The sequence below is a fragment of the Geotrypetes seraphini genome, chromosome 1 (genome assembly GCF_902459505.1).
Source record: "Geotrypetes seraphini chromosome 1, aGeoSer1.1, whole genome shotgun sequence".
In the NCBI taxonomy this organism is placed as follows: domain Eukaryota; kingdom Metazoa; phylum Chordata; class Amphibia; order Gymnophiona; family Dermophiidae; genus Geotrypetes; species Geotrypetes seraphini.
In genome coordinates this window covers 302,779,916-302,798,852 of record NC_047084.1, presented here as the reverse complement: position 1 = coordinate 302,798,852, position 18,937 = coordinate 302,779,916, and the positions used below count along the sequence as shown (strand labels likewise).

The following is an 18,937-nucleotide window of genomic DNA, read 5'->3' as shown; positions in this document are numbered from 1 at the left end:
GGAAGAGAATGATGAGAAGATGAGGAAAGCAGAAACCAGACAACAAAGGTAGAAAAAAAAATTCTATTTGTTTTATTTATTTATGTTTGCTTTAGGATAAGGTATTATTGTAGCTGTGTTGATAATTGTTTATTAATAGAAAATGGAAATAAGATGATACTGTTTATTGAACTAATTTTAATACATTTCTTTTACAAATTCAGAGACCATAACTTCTTTCCTCAGATCAGGACAGGGATACTGTTACCTCTGAAAGCTAAGTAAGAAATGTATTAGTCCAATAAAATGATGGGCACTAAATTTTCTTCCCGCTATGCCCCATGCCTCCAACCCAAATGCAAAATATAAATCTTCCCAAAGCCCTGCCAGCTGAATATCTCTTCCTCTAGGAAGGAAGGGAAGTTTTGCTCAGAGATATTTGGAGGTTGCATAGAAGAAAAACTGTATATTGGCACTGGTATGGTAATCTTTGTTTGTTTTGAATTTTAAAATAAAAGAAATAAAGTGGAAATAAAGAAGCAAATACATGGGGCGTGTCAGGGGGTGGGGCATGGTAGGACGGGGCAGGAGGCCCAGTGTACTTGTGTGCTTAGAGGCCTCGACAAATTAATCCTGCCCTGCTTTGGACATAACACTTATGCCTGCTGAAGCTGGCTGGTGTGACCCATCCATACCCCTCTCATGACCACACCCATACAAAATTTAGGTACTCAAATATGGCACAGGGCAGATCCATGTGTAAATCCAAATGAGTGCCAATTAACACCAATTATTGTTAAAGGCTCACAAATTCCTCTGGACACTAAGGGACAACTGCCCAGCTTTGGGCTCAGGGGTCCGCATATGCTGAATAAACATCAAGTCTCTAAGTTTGGTGGCTGCCCAAAGTGACCTTTCAAGAGGACAAACGCTGGTTAGAAAGAAGAGAGTGAAGAGATGATTAAAGCAGAAATGACAAAATGTAGAAAAAAGATTTTTTGGTTGTTGCTTTAGAATAAAATAGTATGGTAGTTGTATTGATAAAGATGTGCACCACCATTTGGTGGGCTTGAACCCAAAGTTGGTTGCCCCCCTCCAACAATCCAGACCCATCTGCCCATATGCCACTTTGATGCTGCTGTATAGCATTAAAAACTGTTTCATGCAGAACAAGTAATACAAGCCTGCACTCCTAGCTTTATCGCCCATGAAAATCTGTATAAATGCACGACTTTTTTCAAAACAGGATTTGGAAAATGAGAAACAAGCACATAGTACAAAATTGTAGGGCAGTTTATTTTTCTTTTCTAAAAAAAAAAAACCCAACACAAAACAGGAAATAACAACGTTTAAGACAATATCGAATAGAAACAAACACAGAAAGTGAAATAACTGTGGGCTCTGGTTTTGTGAATGTTACGTAAAAGTGGGGATCTGTTTTCCCTAAACGAATTCAAACAGCACTGGTGTTTCCTCCACCGAAACGTGCACAGCCCAGCAAGAGGCCCCCATTAACTCCTCCAGCTGCAGGCCAGGGCGCGCGAGATTCGGACGCCCTCTAGCAACACGTCTTGGAACAGCAGTTGATAAGCACGTCTCCCTTTCTTGTTCTCCTATTGGTCTTTTCCGCCGTCTGTCCCGGCAGCTTCGCGTCCCGTTGGCTGCGTGTACAGGAACGTTTCTTCCGCAGAAAGAGCGTGTTTCCTTCGTACGCTTGGGGTAGGGGGGGGGGGGAGGGGGTGTAAGGTGTAACGGTAGCGCTGTGTCTTGCTCGAGAAGTGGTAGTCGATGTCCGTGCGGACGCATTGAGGTGGGGAGGGAAAGGAGTGTCTGTCTGGGCGGCCGTGGGGGTGCTAGCAGATAGAAGGCAGCGTGAGGTGGGAGGAGAGGGGAGAGTATCAGTGGCAAGGCGGGGCGACTGTCAGTGTGGCTTGGAGCACGGGTGTTCGCGCAGTGTGGAGCGCGGGTGTCCGCACAGTGCGGCGCGTGGAGCGCGGGTGTCCGCGCAGTGCGGCGCGTTCGGTAAGCGGAGGAAAGAGTAATGGCGGAGGATCCGGGCAAGAGGGAAGCGCACGTCTCTATCTTTGGTGGGTTGAAGCCGCGCTCTAGTGGTACTTTCAGTTATAGCAGTAGCAGCAGTGGCTCAGGCTGTGAGCGTTGCACGAGTACTTCAGGGTCTTAAGAATTTAGGTTGAGTAGGGTCGGACTACAAGTTCAGCGATTCAGGGTGATAAAGCCGGCCTGGACCTATCGAGTTCTTATTAGAGAATGACACGGGGACAAATTTTTCCCCGTCCCCGCGGGAACTCATTTTCCCGTCCCTGCAAGTTCTTTTCCTGTCTCTGCCCCATTTTTGCAAGCTTCGTCCTCATCTGTGCAAGCCTCAAACACTTTAAAATCATAAGTGTTCGAGGTTTGTGCAGTTAAGGCAGAGCATACAAGAATGGGACAGGGACAAAACTTGCGAGGACGGGACAGGAAAATTGAATTCCTGCGAGGACGGGAAAATATTTGCCCCGTGTCATTCTCTACTTATTATGACTGAAGCTGCCTGTACGGGGAGGGGGGTGGGGGGGGGATGTCGTCTGACCCCCGTGGAGCTCAGTGAGTGAATGAGTGGGCAGGCAGGCATATGAAAGGATTTGGTCCTGATAGTGAAGATTTGGAGTTTGGAAAAGTTTATTCTCATCCACGAAAGTTTATTTTTTTGAACTTTGGGGACCTTGTAGAGCTATGTTAAAAGGATCAGTCTTGGGTCTGATTGAAAGTATTCCTTTATAAAACTGGGGTATATTGGCCTGCAATTATTGACAAGGGGGCCCTTTTATAAGCTATGCCAGTAAATGTAAAGCTGCCAAGTTACCCGTTCTAGGAGGAGGGGGGGGGCTCTTTGGCCTTTCCTGTTTTTAAACTTACATCCCAGAGCAGTATAGTATTTGAAGTCCATTATTATATATATTGAAATCAGTGTTGCAGGTCCAGTAATGCACCAGGATAAGGGCAGAATCATAAACTCTCCCTCCTGGAACAAGTAACTTGGCAGCTCTGTAAATGAGCTTTGCTTGTTCTAGCACAGGGCTTAAAGTTAGTTGTGCTTTTGGTTGTACTGTATTCTGTTAGAAGTCCTTTTTAAATGCTAAGTTATGGATTTGTTAACATGAACATCTAACTGATTAGCACATCCATACCCATTTTTTACCCCTAACATGCATCCACCCCCCCCAAAAAAAAAGGGCAGCCCCTATGTTCTTAGTGCATGCAGATGAAAAAAAAGTGTTTGTATTTTCTGTTTTTTGACTGTTTTAACTGTTTTAGGTATGTATTCATCCCTAACACAGCTTAGTAAAAGGGCCCAAAGGAGCTGGATGGCATTTCTCACTTAAGGCTTTGTTTCTGATTTTTGTGTATAGTAAATAGGTACTATTAAAAATAATGATAATTACATTAAGCACATTAGTAAATCTAGCCTTAAATTTCACTTTTTATGAAAAAGTGCTAGATACAGCTGTAGATAATTTTCATGTGTGTACAATAAAATAAAATATATAATTTACACAAGTTTCTCCAGGGTCGGCATGCCTCTTTGAATTCTTTGTTTCAGAGTATTGATTTCCTGCTCTTTTGTCCAGTCAGTGCATGGTATTAGAATGAAAAGACTGTCATAACGGTGCAGAGTCTGTACCACAAAAACTTAAGAGATGACACAATAAATTTAACAACCCCAAGAATAAAGAAAATATATGAGGAAAATATTTTGAAAAAGAATTTATAGAATGAGAGATGGTGATGGTGGTGGTGGTGGTCATACTTAGGCTAAAATAGAAGTGTTATGTGCTGACATATTAGATGGAATCCTTGGTTCACATAAAGAATGCTGGATGCAAAAAATAGCCTTTAAGTGGAGAAGATAAAGGCAACCAAATTCAAGAAATTCTGGGATAAGCATAGGACTATATTGATGATCAAAAGTAAAGCCAGAAATGAGTGGGTGTTGTGTTGATGAGAGAGGCCTTGGGTGTTTTTCTCCCTTTCCATTATGTTCTGTTTCATTATTTGCAGCAACTGATCACTGGTGCATATTCTGTCATCAGAATAATGGAGGGGCATTCCAGGTTTTAATTACACCTTGTGGGCTTCCTGGGGTTGACCCCCAGGTCTGGAGTTTGCTTCTCACAGTCAGGAGAGTTGCTGAAGGTGGAGGAGATGGATTGCTTTCACACTCACATTTTGTATTTCATTTTTGGGTCACTGTCATATACGAGGTGCTACCCAAAAGTTCAGGGAATTCAATTGTAAAAAAAAAAATTGCTTACCGAAACTCCTAGTTTCCACAGTCTCCTTCAAAGTAGTCTCCTTGAGAATGTATACAGCGATCCCATGTATACAGCATTTTTCCCATGAGTCCATGCATCTATGGAAGTCATCTTGGGTGAGTGCCTTGAGGACCTCCTACTATTCTGCCTGGATCCCTTCAATTGTGTTAAAATGGCACCCTTTCAGTTGTAATTTCATTTTGGGGACTAGGAAACAATCACAGGGGGCAAGGTCAGGCGACTAGGGAAGGTGTGTAATCACTGTAATGTTTCTGGAAGACAGGAATTGTCGAACAACGAGTGATGTGTGAGCGGGCGTGTTGTCATGGTGGAACAACTGATTTTTGTTTTTCCACTTGTCTGGGCATTTGCGCCGAATGCTCTCGCTGAACCACTTCAAAACCTCACAGTAAAACTGACCATTGATGTTTTGACCTAGAGGTAAGAATTCCCTGTGAACAAGCCCGTGTATGTAATAAAAAACGATCAACATCGACTTGACATGGCTATGCACTTGACATGCTTTTTTCGGCCGTGGTGATTGTGGCGACTTCCACTGTGACAACTGCTGCTTAGTCTCTGCATCAAAACCGTAAACCCATGATTCATCATCAGTTATGATATAGGAGATGAAGTTGGGGTCGTCTGACTTGTTTGAGTTCTGAACAGACAAATGCAATGGGCTGTCTGTTTACCGGTTAGTAGTCTTGGCACAAATTTTGCAGAAATGTTTCTCGTGTTTAATTCATTTGACAAAATTCGTTGAACTGTCCCATATGATTGTCCTACTATCTCACAAACATCGTGGATAGTTTGCCTACGATCTGCAAGGATAGTCTCATGAACTTTTGCTATGGTTTCTGGTGTGCTTGTTGATGGTCGTCTGGAACGGTCATCATTGTGAACAGATGTTCGTCCATCCTTGAAACGTTTCTACCAAGAGATTTTGCTTTGGCTTATGGCATTATCTCCAGAGGCTTCCTGGAGCATACGATGGGTTTCTGCAACAGTTTTTTAAAGTTTCTTGAAACAAAATTTGATGCAGATTCTTTGCTCAGTAAAATGCATCATATCAAAATCCACCGAATCAACAAAACACAACCTTATAAAATCGCACAGAACAAAATAACGCGATCACTTAACTACATGCCCATTGGCACACTGATTCACAAAGTATACTGCTAGACTTCTTTAGCAGTGGAAGGGCATATTATATCCAGTTTGCGCTCGCTGTTCACATTCCCCAAACTTTTGGATAGCACCTCGTATGTACTATGTGCATTTTATATTAGTTCATTGAATTACTGGAGCAGGACAGTATTAAGGCAAGCAACCTAAGCAAATGAGGGGGTTCTCTCATATATACTAATTTGATGATCCAAGGCAGGTTTGTGCTCTTGGAGGGGACCAGAGCCAGCACTTCCTGCAACTGTCCGTCTTTCTGCGGTGTATTATTTCTTAGCTGTCATTTCTGCTGGCTACCATTCAAGTGTTTAGATTATGATAGGAACCCAACATGGGCTCGTCAAATGGTTAATCCTGCCCCGTATATAAGCAGATGTGGGAGGAACCTGTGTATGCTGGAAACTTCCTGCCAAAAGTTAAAGAGGAATAAATGCAAAATATTTAATAGGGTTCAAAATATTTGTTTATTGGGATTTAATAACTGTCTTTTCATGAAGAGATTTATCCAAAGTAGTTTACAATACATTGAATAGTAATCAGGTAATCTTAGGTATGCTTAAAGTCAACATTTTTGGGGTTAAATTTTCTGGTCTGAATTTATTTTGTATAAAAAGCTTTGCTCTTTCATAAAAGTGGTGAGAGGTTTTGAGTAAGAAACAGCGGATAGCACCAGGAGGTCTTGGGGATATTGCAGACCTTTATTAAGGTGGTTTTGTAGCAGACGGATACACCTGACTACTGTTCATATGTGTAAACTTTCATGAACCGTGCCTGTTTTCTATTGTTTATATTTGATAAAACTAATAAACAGATTGAACCAAAAATACACGATTTAGGCTCAACTATTTAATTTTTGCAATTGCAGAATTGCTGTAGTGCTGCTACCTTCTCCAGGGTAATTTTTAAAGCTTCTTCTTTACTTGGTACTTCATACCCCTTTAGCTTGGTGTACTGCTGGTTGATGATAAAGAGCAGGAATAATATTTTCATACATGAGTGTTCCTTTCAAGATGAAATGGCTAGGCCTTCATCAGGCTTACCTGTTCATTTGTTTGTGCTACAAATTTGTGTCTTATATGTTGCTTCTTGTTCTCTGCAGGCTGCCAACTGACATTGGATACAAATGAGTATCGTTTTAATGGAGAGGGTGATGGCATGACACAGCAGCTCGTGTTACAGACGGTGAGATCTCTCCTCATGTTCTAAGAGATTTGCATATCCGTGGGAGCTATTCCCGCATTTATCTCAAGCTAAATAGCCCTTGAAGCACAAGGCCCTCAATTATACTTTCGTAAGTAAAGGGATGAAAATCTCCTCTTGGAACTTCAATAACATTTTGAGTGATATTAACCTATACTTATGCTTATTTATTTGACGTAGAATTTCTGTAGTACTGTCTTTTTATAAAGATATTGTTTGTTTAACTTTTGTGGTTATGTTGATACCCCCTTTAAAAAGAAAAATTAGTAATGTGCATTAAGGAAATAAGGCACTTTTTTTTTTTTTGTTAAATAACACTTTATTTGGCAAAATTGTTATTTATCCCTATACATTATTTTTACCTCCAAGAAATGCAAAGGCATACAGATTAGATCATTATTATGTAAAGTGGGTAATGTGACTTGCATTTAACCTCTCATATTTTTCATTGAAAGATGATATCACTTTGAGATAGTGAGCTGCTAACACTTGACCTGATGTTTTTGTGGAAGCTCTTAAGGGAGATGCATCTGGAAAACTTTACAATCTTTTAGCACAATAATCAAAGAGAGAGTACATATAGCAAAACCAAAAAAAATAAATAACAAAAAATATACATATGCACCAATATGGAAGACCAAAACTGCTGCCTAAAAACACAACCCCCCCCTCCACCCAATTTAAAGAAGTGAAGAAAAAGACCTCAGTTCTACTTCATGGGTCTAAAAAAACTCCATGTTACTGCCCGTGGTGTCAATATCCACTGATGTTTATCATAAAGAAAGGTCCACATATCATCAGATGAATACTTAAAATAGCTTTAAATAAGCCAGGCCTTAGTAATTCCATTCCATATGCAATACAGAAGTTTAATGTTAATAAAAAATACCTTCAGCGCATCCCCCCCCCCAAAACAAGAAAAGGCAGCATTCTCTCGCCCTCCCTGAACAGGCACCACCAACCTTCTCCTGGACTCAGAGGATAGATTCCAGGCCTACCTTGTTTCCCTGGTGGTCTAGCAGCAGTAGTTGGGCAGGAGTGATCCTAGTCATTCCTGCCCATGTTCTGTCAATGATGAAAATAGCTTCCAAGACTTCCAGAGCAGGTATCCCTTATGAATCTTACGATTAAGATGGTTTTCCAGGTGGCTATTACCTTAGGGTTTCAGAGCTTCAGGCTCTTTGCTGCGGGGATCCTTTTCTGCATAATATGGATTCCAGGGTGATGCTGTTCGAGGGAGCAGGACCGGGTGTTGGGGTCCTTGGACGTGTATAGGATCTTGTTGCGATATCTGGAAGTCACCAACGAGTTTCGCCTTTCCATCCACCTGCTTGTACTGGCGGGTTCTGCCCACAATGTTAGGCCAGCTTCCAAGGCCACCATTTCCAGGTGGATCCATATGGCCTTTTTCACGACTTCTGTGGCGGTTGAAAAGAAGCCCCCCCCCCCACCTTGCGGCGTAGGCGCATTCTGCCAGAGGTGTTTCGTCCTCTTAGGCAGTCATTGGTTGTTTCTCTGGATGAGCTTTGTAGAACCGCTATCTGGTCCTCCTTGCATACGCTCACCGAGTTTTACAGGATTGATGTAACGGCCAAGAAGTATGCTGCTTTTGGTGCCTCTGTTTTGACAGCAGGCTCATCAGTCCCACCCTGATTTTTTTGAATTGCTTTGTTATGTCCCTGTGGTCCTTTCTCTCTTATTCTTATCCTCTATAGATGTTCATTCCTCTTTCTCTCTTGTTCTTATACTCTATAGATGTTCCTGGCTGCTTTAAGACTAACTGTTTTTTTTAGGGGGTTGTGGGAGGGGGAGCAATAGCAAGCCATTATTTGGGGTTAATTTTTTGGCAGTTTTCTCTTGGTTTTTATTACAAATAAAAAATAAAGGAGTATAGTTTTCTTGATGAGCAGCAGTACATGTGTCTCTGGCATGGGATACAGGTTCTTTTTTTTTAGCTCTAAGAGGGAATGGTGGGATTGTTTGTTCCCATTTTGTGAGTTCTGCTTTTGGTCTTGAGGCCCTCTTTTATCAAACCACAGTAATGAGTGCTGCTTTTCTGTGATTTTGTGCTGTCTCTTCTTATTAGGATAACTAGAATTTTCATGTGTCAGCTGTGGGTCACTCTATGAAAAGTTTGGCACCCTTCTTGACCAGAGCAAGATCTAAATATTTGCTTATTTTATGGGATAGCCCTGGGACAAATGTTGCTGCTTTTTGGGTAGAGTGTTGGTTCACGCCTTACCATTCCTTTCTTTGTCCATTTACTATTCTTTTCTTTGTCCATAGGTGTGCCTGGGCGCAGATGCCAGTGATGATCTTCACAGAGTGGAAGTGGAGGCAGCAAATGCTCAGGGAAAGCTGACAACAGTCCAGCTGGTTGCCTTGAGATCATCCATCCTTACCACGGTCAGTACTGATACCCATTGGGCCATCTCCACTCCTTCTCTCCATGTGCAATTTCACTTTCCTCAATTTACCATTGACTGTTGTTAGGTAGAGAATGTTTCTGCTGCAGAATTGGCAGCTACTTTTCAAAGCCTTGTGGTGAGACTTTGCCTCTGCTATTTCCTACCATGTCCCAAAAATTCCTGCTGGTTTTAAAAAGTACACTTGGTGCAGCAGGACGATGACCCATATAGACATCTATAATCAGGGCTGTGGAGTAGGTACACCAAACTTCCTATACTTTTCTACCCTTCGACTCCAGCTCCTACTGATATTTGGCTTTAAATCTTTGTTGTTGTTGTTGTTCTGGATTTAATGTACTAGTAAATATAAATCAAGTTTCTCAAATTTATTAAAATGTTGATATACTACCCAACAGAAGTACTTTCCAGAGCAGTTTACATATATATTAAAAAATGTTCCAGGTTATAATAAAAAGGATTATATATGTATAAATATATATAAAAATTTGCTTATTAGGGAATGCATCCTTTAAATAAAATGTATTATCTGATATTTGGATTGCAGCGCTATGTGCCTTCAAGGACATTGTGTTCTGCTACAGCTTGTAAATGAGTCATCCCAGATCCCAGACTTTTCATGTATCTTGTTTAGAGAGTATGAGTAGTAGTATGTTTATAATTGGCTGGCCCCATGGATGGAATGGGTTGCCACTGAACATCCGACAAGAACAGAATCTAGTTTCTTTCAAGTGCTTGTTGAAGCTACACCTGTTGCAAATGACATTTTCTTAACCCTAAATATTGACACTCTGGATTGTTTCTGGGTTGTTGTTTTTTGGCTGATTGATAGGTTTTTGTTTATTTGTATATTTATTGTATGTATCATTCTCTGCTCTGGGTAAAAGTGGGTTATAAATTAATAAAACAAACAAAAATGTTTTTAGATCACATTTGAACTTTGTGAGATTTGTTTCAAATGGATGCAGAACTTTAGTACCAGGATAAATAATGTACAGTGCAAATAGATAAATCCTAATAGGTATAGACTCATATTTATTGCTTTTTTTGAAGAAATTCACTCAAGGTGGTGTACAGCAGGCATGTTGCACATAAGCAATAGACAATTACAGCAGTAAAAAGTTCAAATAGCATAATATACCATATTTAACGTTTAACGTGTTAACACGATTAACACTCTAAATATTTAACATGCGTGAAAAAGTTTGATGTAACTTCCTGTTTTGGGGGTCAGGTGCTGCCAGCAACAGCACTCATACATTGGTGCCAACACTGCAGCCGTTTTTAGGCTCAGAAAAGCAGCGGGGATCTGTCTGAAAATTAAGTTAGTGACTGCAACTTTCTAGTTTGTCCAAGATGCCTTTGTTTTCTGCCACACAAAAATTACTGCATGAAATCCTACAACTCCCTGACTTTGTTTATCTTTGGTCACTGCTCCAGCATTCATCTCTTTTCAGTTTTAAGATCACAAACCTGACATTTCTTGTGCTTGGTTTTCCTGTGCCTGCCAGGTATGCAGCATAGCCTGAACAATTGCTTCTCTCTGCATATGATCCAAAACATTTAATCAATGGCAGTTCAGGCTTCCTCCCCCCACTCCCATCCATAACATACAGAAATGCAGCCTGTTGCGCTGGATAGAGTTACAAAGCTGAAAAATGTTTGGGATTTGTGCCATGATGCAAATGAAGTGAAGCCTTATCAGTCATTAGAAAGCATTTGGACCTGACATAATTATTTCTAGAGAGCAGGAGATCTGTTTACTCTTGGTGGAATTTCTGTGCAACTCTAAAGCACTGAATTTGCTCAGAATTCTGCCCATACTGAGCAGAATTCAAACTCCTGCTGCACGATCAAATTTCCTCATCTGAGCGGCACGAGAAGCAGCGTAATTTGGTGCTGCTTCTTGGCGCTGAGTGGCTTCTTTACTGGCTCCTGCAAAGCCACTCAGCGCAGATAAGCAGCGCAAAATCGCACTGCTGCTCGTGCCGCTCAGATGAGGAAATTCGATCGCGCAGCCGGTTAGCAGCAGGGCAGGAGTTTGAAAAGCTTGCTCCTGCCCACTGCACCTCCACCACGGATCGGTAGAGGTATGAAGGCAGGGAGAAGGGGACAGAGGGCAGAGCCTGGGAGGAAGAGTGCAGAGTCTGACAGGGGAAAGAAGGAAAGGTGCTGGGTGCAGAGCCTGACAGGGGAGGGATGGAGGAAATGGGGCTGGGTGCAAAGCTTGGCAGGGAGGGGCTGGGTGCAGACTCTGATAGGGCAGGACACTTGAATATTAAGCCACCCGACTTATATTCAAGTCAATCATTTTTCCTCCTTTTGTGGGGGAAAAGGGGGTCTCGGCTTATATTCGAATCAACTTATATTTGAGTATACACAGTAAGTGGAAAAAATCCTGGGGTGTGCTGGTCTAAAGGGCTCAATTCCCTTTAAAACTGCCATTTGTATTGGGGTTTTTTTTCTCATCTAACCGGCACTTTTATTACAGCTAGGGCGTTTTTCAGCACAATGAGCACTTTTACGGGGGAAAAAATGCTCATTGTGCTTCAGACGCGAGGTACTTTGCAAGCGTTGTGCAGGCCGGAGGAGTTGGGATTAGTCTCGTCAGCAGCAGTTGCTGGCATCCAGGGCACCCCGCCGCATGTACCTTGCGAAGGATTCCCTTACTGCTGGAGTGGCTGAGGCTTCCCTTTTCGTATCGGTCAGTTCCTCAGCCTCAGCGGCAGGAAAGTCTCCGGCTTTCAGACACGACAGGCCGCGGGAGCTCCGATTTTGGTGGTTTCAGGTCCAGTTTCATAGGGAACCTCCTCCATTTCTGTTACCTTTGGTGACCTTCCCCTGTTCTGGAAATGCAGGGGCAGGGTATGGCAGGGTCCCCTGCTGGGGCAGAGAATCCCTTGGGGCTGCCAGGTTTTTTTTTTTCCCCCCTGAATTTATGTTAGCACTTTGTAAAGCTTTTGTGCTGGTGGCTGGAGGTTCCATGTCCACTCCGGGGACTTCGGGTGTGTGTGGCGGGGAGGTGGTTTGCCCTCGATGTCTTCCCTGGTGCGGCCCCAGGCAGCGGCAGTTTTGCCCCCCTTCTCGCGTCCAAGCACCCGAGGGTGTCTTGGGATGAGGATTTTTTTTTCCCAGAGGAGCAAGATGTTATTGATGAAGACCTGGATCCTCGGGGATATTTCCACGATCCTCTTGGAGGGTCGGATTCCGCCAGCGAGGGGTTCGAGCACCCCCCTGTTGGCAAAGATGCATCTGTAGTGCACATTTTTCAGTGGGAAGAGCTTCATGAGCTAATTCTTCAGGTCTCCTCAGTTTTGCACTTTGAGGACACCGTGTTGGAGCCCCCACATATGGTGGATCCCTTGCTTAAGGGGATCCGCTCTGCTTCACGCTCTTTTCCTGTGCATCAGGATATTTGGACATTATGCTCGCACAGTGGCAGGTGCCGGTAGCTCCCTTTCATTTTGTGCACTCCATGGCCTGCCTGTATCCCATTCCTGAAGGGGATGGGAACACTCTGAAGTCGCCTGTGGTGACGCAAGGTCTCGGCCATCTCTAAAAGGCATACCGTTCCTCTTGAGGGTGGTGCGGCCTTGAGGACCTGGAGACCTGGAGGAGTGTATGTTGGAGTCCCTCCTGAAACAGAATTTTTATGTGACAGCTCTGACGGTCCAGGCGGCAATGTGTGGCGGTCTGGTGGCTTGGGCGTATTTTCGCTGGGCCGAGCATATGCTTGACAGTAAATCTAAAGATTAGGAATTGCTCAAGCGCAAGGTGGCAAAGATTGGGGGGCGTGGCTTTGGAGCGGAACTAAATGGCTGGGTAGTGGAGTGGCTCTGTGAAGACAAGCTATTTGACAGAGATCATAGCCAGAAAAAATTCAAATTTCACTCTGAAAAGTGAGGTAGAGGTGGATAATGGCTTCGGGAAAGCAAAACAAAAATTTGGCGGCGGGGAGCAGCTCAGGAAGCGGGAAGCGATCGAAACTTGATACGGCTTCACCGATGTCAGTTTCGTTGCCGCCGGAGGATGTAGAAAATAAAGACATAATGAAGGAAATACAGGCGGTAAAGGAAATAGTATTGGAATGCGCTAAAAATATAAAAGAAGTGAAAGAAGAGGTGGTATGTTTATCAAATAAACTGCAAGCAATGGAATTGAAAGTGGATCAAATTGAGAAAAGAGTGGAAAAGTGTGAGGAGGAAAGTATAAAGCACATGGAACACAGTAAGGAAATTGAAGCACTGAAAAGGGAGCTGGAAGATTTGTCCAATAGGGAACGAAGGAGCAATTTAAGGGTGCTTGGGGTCCCGGAGGGAATTGAAAAGTCGGATCCGATTGGATTTTTGATTAATTTTTTGCCCAAGGTGCTCCCGATGCAAAACAAGTTTCCATTGGAAATAGAACGTGCACACAGGGTCCCAACGAGATTATCAAACAGTCAAAAAGGACCACGTCCACTGATCTTTAAGCTACTTAGATATCAACAGGTAGCTGAAATAATTAAATTAGCTAAAGATAATAAAAACTTAAAGTGTCAGGATTCAAAGATTTACATAGTGCCTGACTTTGCCAGAGCAACGGCACAAAAGAGAAAGCAGCTATTAGACCTGAGACCACAGCTGAGAAGTCTGGGAGCTAGATATGGGCTCATATACCCGGCAACTATGCGGGTCACTTATAAAAATAAAACTTTGAATTTTGATACTGCAGATAAACTTAAGGAGTTTTTGGAGCAGTGTGAATCACCAATGGCTACTTAATAGAGACTTGGATGGAAGTATTTGTGTTCTTGGTTGAAATGTTTATTTTTGTTTGGAAATTTCTATGTTAAAGGAAGAAAAAAGAAAAAAAAAGAGTTAATAGGATTCTGAAGGCATGGCTGCAGTTGGATTTCAAATACATTCCACATTCTATCTTGTCATGAGGCAAATGGAATGTAGCCTGCAAGAGCATAAGAGATGCAATATTACAGACCTTTTAAAGGACAGAGGTTAATAAGATGGATTGTACTAACTTGCTGTTTGGACAGACAGACTGAGAAACGATAGAGGATTGTGCAAAACAGATTGAAGGAAATAAGTTCTAAATAGTATTGAGAAGATATAAACTACAAGCAAGAGGACATTAAATAGAATGGATCTGCAAGCAAGATGAGAGTTAGACTGTGACTTTGTAAGCCTTAAAATTTTCATTTGCATAAAAGGGGAAGTCAGCTGTGATATATGGAATAAGACATTGTAATGGAAATTCTCTAAATGCAGCAGAGGATTTTTTGAAGATGGTTCTGGTATATAGTTGGCCTGACCTTAAAATAAAAATGACAGAGCTACGATGGTCAAAAAAAAAAAAAAGGGTTTGTATATGTAGAATGTGAAGGATCTATGATTGGCACCACAAGTTTGAAATTGTGGTCATTGTAATATCTTTATGCAAAACAATTGGAAAGGAGATTTAGGGTGGATCAAAAGATGAGACTGAGAATGTATAAACAGTAGTGTGAGAGGATAGAATTTGATATGGATCTGCAAGCAAGAGGAGATTTGAAATGAGACTTTATGAGACATATAGCATCTTATTACAAGAAAAGGAAATTTGTTGTTATCCCAGGACAAGCAGGCAGCATATTCCCACACATGGGTGACGTCACCGACGGAGCCCCGCAGCGGACAGCCTCGAAAGCATCTTGCTTGAAGATCTCGAGCTTTCGATTGCTGCATCGCGCATGCGCGCGTGCCTTCCCGCCCAAACTAGGGGGCGCATCTCCTGAGAGGATCCTCAGTTCAACGTTTTCCGCGGAGCCGAGAAGACTTGTCGACTTGGTTCCCGTAGCGTTGTGCCTTCTCTTCACCGCGGCTGAGTACTTTTTATTGTTTTCGGTCGCTGTGTTCGTAATTCTATTTCTTATATTTCATTTATATAAAAAAAAAAAAAAAAAAAGATATATCTTTTTGTTTTTCTTTAGCGTCGGGTTAGAAGATTGAGGCCTAGGCCTCTCTTCTCCGTTCTCGACACGGACTTTGTCCTATCTATGTCCCGGCCTGTTACCGGGTTTAAAAGGTGTTATCAGTGTGGTAGAACTATTTCCATCACTGATCCACATAGTCGGTGTATGATCTGTCTTGGGTCGACTCATCGCCCCGAAGATTGTATTCGCTGCCTCACTCTTCAACCTCGTGCTTTTAAACGCCGCTGCGACAGATTTTTGGAGCTTTTTCCTCGTATGGAGCCTGAAAAAGCTGTGGCCTCGGTCGAGGCATCTGTAAAATCCTCGACTCCGGGTCCAACCTCGAGTACTAAAACCTCGACCTCGCCTCCTCGACAGGCCTCGGCCTCGAAGACCTCCGGGTCCTCGGCCTCGAAGGCCTCGACGATGTCCTCGAAGCCTGGATTGGGGGGTAAGTCTCCTGCTTCCTTTTCAGGTACCATCTCTAAGAAGCCGACAGAGTCTACCTCCATTCAGCCTGGGGCCCCAGGTTTGACTCCGTCTTCCAGACCTTCAAAACGTGCTTCCAAGTCCAGGGAATACTCTCGATCGAGGTCGCCCTCCTTGGAACGCACGAGACCTCCTGTGACTCCGAGTCCTTTGGTCTCCGTCCCCATGTTTGAGGATATGCTGAAGTCAATTCTGACTACGCAAATTTCCTCAATAGTGGCTCAGTTGGTACCGGTCTCGACTCTGTCTGCGCAACACCAGCCTGAGCATAAATCGGCACCCTCTCGGCGATCTCCTCGTCGCAGGTCTCGATCCAGGGTTTCCTCGTCAGACTCCTCGTCTGAACATGGAGCTAAACAAGCATTGCCTCGATCAAAGCACAGGTCTCGATCTTCGAAGCTTACCTCTACAAAGAGCTCGAAGCATTCTGATATTACTTCTAAAGCTCATACTACCATTGCCTCTTCAATATCGTCGAGGCATTCGAGGTCGAGGACACCACCTTCGAGGCATTTGTCTCGAGAAAAATCTCCTCTTACTAAACCTCGTACTCCACGCACTTCTCCGACTCGGAGCCTTAAGCGGAAACATTCAGCCACTCCTCCTCTGACAGGCAGTGGAACATCTTCCATCACTTTACATCTTGAATCTGAGCCTCTATCTCAGTATTCACGCGAGGCTTCTCCATCTTTTTCAGTGACACATCGTTCTCGTTCTCTTTCTCCTGAGGAAGCCTCGACCTCGAAGTCTGCTTCTTTTGCTAAATTTGTCTTCGACATGGGACAGGCTCTTAATATTGATTTACATTCTGATTCAAAATACACGCCTGAATACCTTGCGGATATGGAACTTTCTCATCCTCCTAAGGAGACTTTACGTCTACCCATGACACCGGTGCTGAAGCAGACGTTTCTACGTAACATGGAGACTCCTTATTCTGTGACAGCTATTCCATCGAAGCTGGAGTCTAGGTATCGTACTGTGCCATGTAAAGGGTTTGAGAAATCCCAACTTTCTCATCAATCCCTAGTGGTGGAATCTTCCCTGAAGAAGGCTCACCCATCTAAGGTGTCTGCAACAGTTCCACCAGGACGCGAAGGGCGTACTATGGACAAGTTTGGGCGCAGACTTTATCAAAATTCTATGATGACAAATAGAATTTTGAATTATAATTATGTCTTTACTTCATATTTTAATCATTTTTTGAAGCAGTTGTCATCTTTTTGCCCAGACTGGCCCAAAGAACGCCTTTCTGAATATAAAAACATTATTCAATCTCTGTCTCAGTTACGTCTATTCATGTTGCAAGCATCTTATGATGCTTTTGAGCTATCCTCCAGAGTCTCGGCATTTGCAGTGGCTATGAGACGTCTTGCATGGCTCAGGATTGTAGATATGGATCCCAACTTACAAGATCGTTTAGCAAACCTGCCGTGTCAAGGTTCTGAGCTCTTTGATGACTCTATTGAAGCAGCTACTAAAAGGCTTTCTGAGCATGAGCGTTCTTTCGCCTCTCTGATTCGTCCGAAACCAAAACCTTCTCTGACTAGAGCTTACAGACCTCCAGCTCGTCGTTACCCCATGAAGTCTACACCGGCTTTTTCTAGGCCTCCACCTAGACGGCCACAACAACAACGTCCTCAAAAGCCTCAGACACCTGCTCCAACCAAAACAGCTCCGTCTTTTTGACGGTCCAGTGATGAGCATTCCAACCTCTTTACATCCAAATTCCTCCCTACCAATCGGAGGTCGTCTTTCCCTTTTTTCATCTGTCTGGGAAACCATTACATCGGACCTTTGGGTCCTTACGATCATCCGAGAGGGATACTCTCTGCGCCTGCTTCAGGTGCCTCCAGATCACCCTCCAAGAGAGTGTCTTTCCAGTTCCTCGCAACTCCCTCTTCTTCTTCGGGAGGCTCGAGCTCTTCTTCACCTTCGAGCAGTGGAGGAAATTCCTCTTCACGAACGCAACCAGGGGTTTTATTCCAGATATTTCCTGGTTCCAAAGAAGACGGGGGATTTGCGACCCATTCTGGATCTACGAGCTCTCAACAAATTTCTAGTCAAAGAAAAATTTTGCATGCTTTCTCTCCCGATCCTGTACTCCCTCATGGATCAAGGGGATTGGATGTGCTCACTGGATCTCAAAGAGGCTTATACTCACATTCCTATTCATCCAAATTTTCGCAAATATCTCAGGTTCAAGGTGGGGAACCTTCACCTTCAATACAAGGTTCTTCCATTTGGCCTAGCAACCTCTCCTCGGGTCTTCACCAAGTGTCTGGTTGTGGTAGCCGCGGCTCTTCGAGCCCAGGGATTGCAAGTTTTTCCTTACCTCGACGATTGGCTTATAAAAGCCCCTTCTATTTCAGGGGTTACGCAAGCGACCCTTCAGACTATTTCTTTTCTTCAAAGTCTGGGGTTTCATATCAACTTCCCAAAATCTCAGTTAGTTCCAACTCAATCGATTCAATTTATTGGGGCGGTGTTGGATTCCATCCGCATGAGAGCTTTTCTTCCTCTCAATCGACAGAATACTCTCTTAAACCTTTGTCATCATGTAACTTCCCTATCAACTATCAGAGCGCGTCAAATGATGGTCCTTCTCGGTCACATGGCATCTACAGTACATGTGACTCCTTTAGCAAGACTGCATCTTCGCATCCCTCAGTGGACTCTGGCATCCCAATGGCAGCAAGCTCTAGATCCACCTTCTCGCCATATAACGGTGACGCCTTCTTTAAAGAAGTCTCTCCGCTGGTGGATGCTCTCTTCAAATCTTTCCAGAGGTTTGCTGTTTCACCATCTTCCTCATCAGAAAGTTCTCACAACAGACTCGTCCGAGTACGCATGGGGAGCCCACGTAGATGGTCTCCGTACGCAAGGATTATGGACGGCCACAGATCGTCGATGTCATATCAATCTGTTGGAACTCAGAGCGATATTTCTGGCTCTCAAAGCTTTTCTTCACATCCTTCACGACCAAGTAGTCCTTGTTCGAACGGACAATCAAGTAGCAATGTATTATGTCAACAAACAGGGGGGAACGGGTTCCCATCCTCTGTGTCAGGAAGCTCTGCAGTTGTGGCATTGGGCGATTTCACACAACATCTTTCTTCGAGCCGTTTATATTCAGGGTATTCAGAATTGCCTTGCAGACAAATTGAGTCGTCTGCTTCAACCTCACGAATGGACGATCAACTCCTCCACACTTCGTCAAGTATTCAACCGATGGGGGACTCCTCGGGTGGATCTTTTTGCGTCACCCAACAACTTCAAACTTCCTCTGTTTTGTTCCCGCATCTTCTCCCCTCTTCGTCTCGAGGCGGATGCGTTTCTACTAGATTGGAGGAATCAGTTCCTTTACGCCTTTCCTCCTTTTCCTCTGATTCTCAAAA

At 43.5% G+C, this 18,937-nt stretch overlaps 1 protein-coding gene across 2 annotated transcripts in view; it reads left to right on the top strand.

The window, feature by feature from the left end:
• Window positions 1–1,753: 1,753 nt before the first annotated feature.
• Window positions 1,754–18,937, top strand: part of LOC117365097 (nucleophosmin-like) — a 149,505-nt gene continuing 132,321 nt past the window's right edge. The window contains exons 1-3 of one of the 2 annotated variants that reach the window (XM_033955061.1): window positions 1,754–2,066; window positions 6,577–6,659; window positions 8,964–9,083. In XM_033955061.1, coding sequence (XP_033810952.1) covers window positions 2,021–2,066; window positions 6,577–6,659; window positions 8,964–9,083 — 249 coding nt within the window. In that variant the 5' untranslated portion in view covers window positions 1,754–2,020. The remainder of the gene's footprint in view (window positions 2,067–6,576; window positions 6,660–8,963; window positions 9,084–18,937) is intronic. The other variant, XM_033955051.1, reaches the window with a different exon arrangement.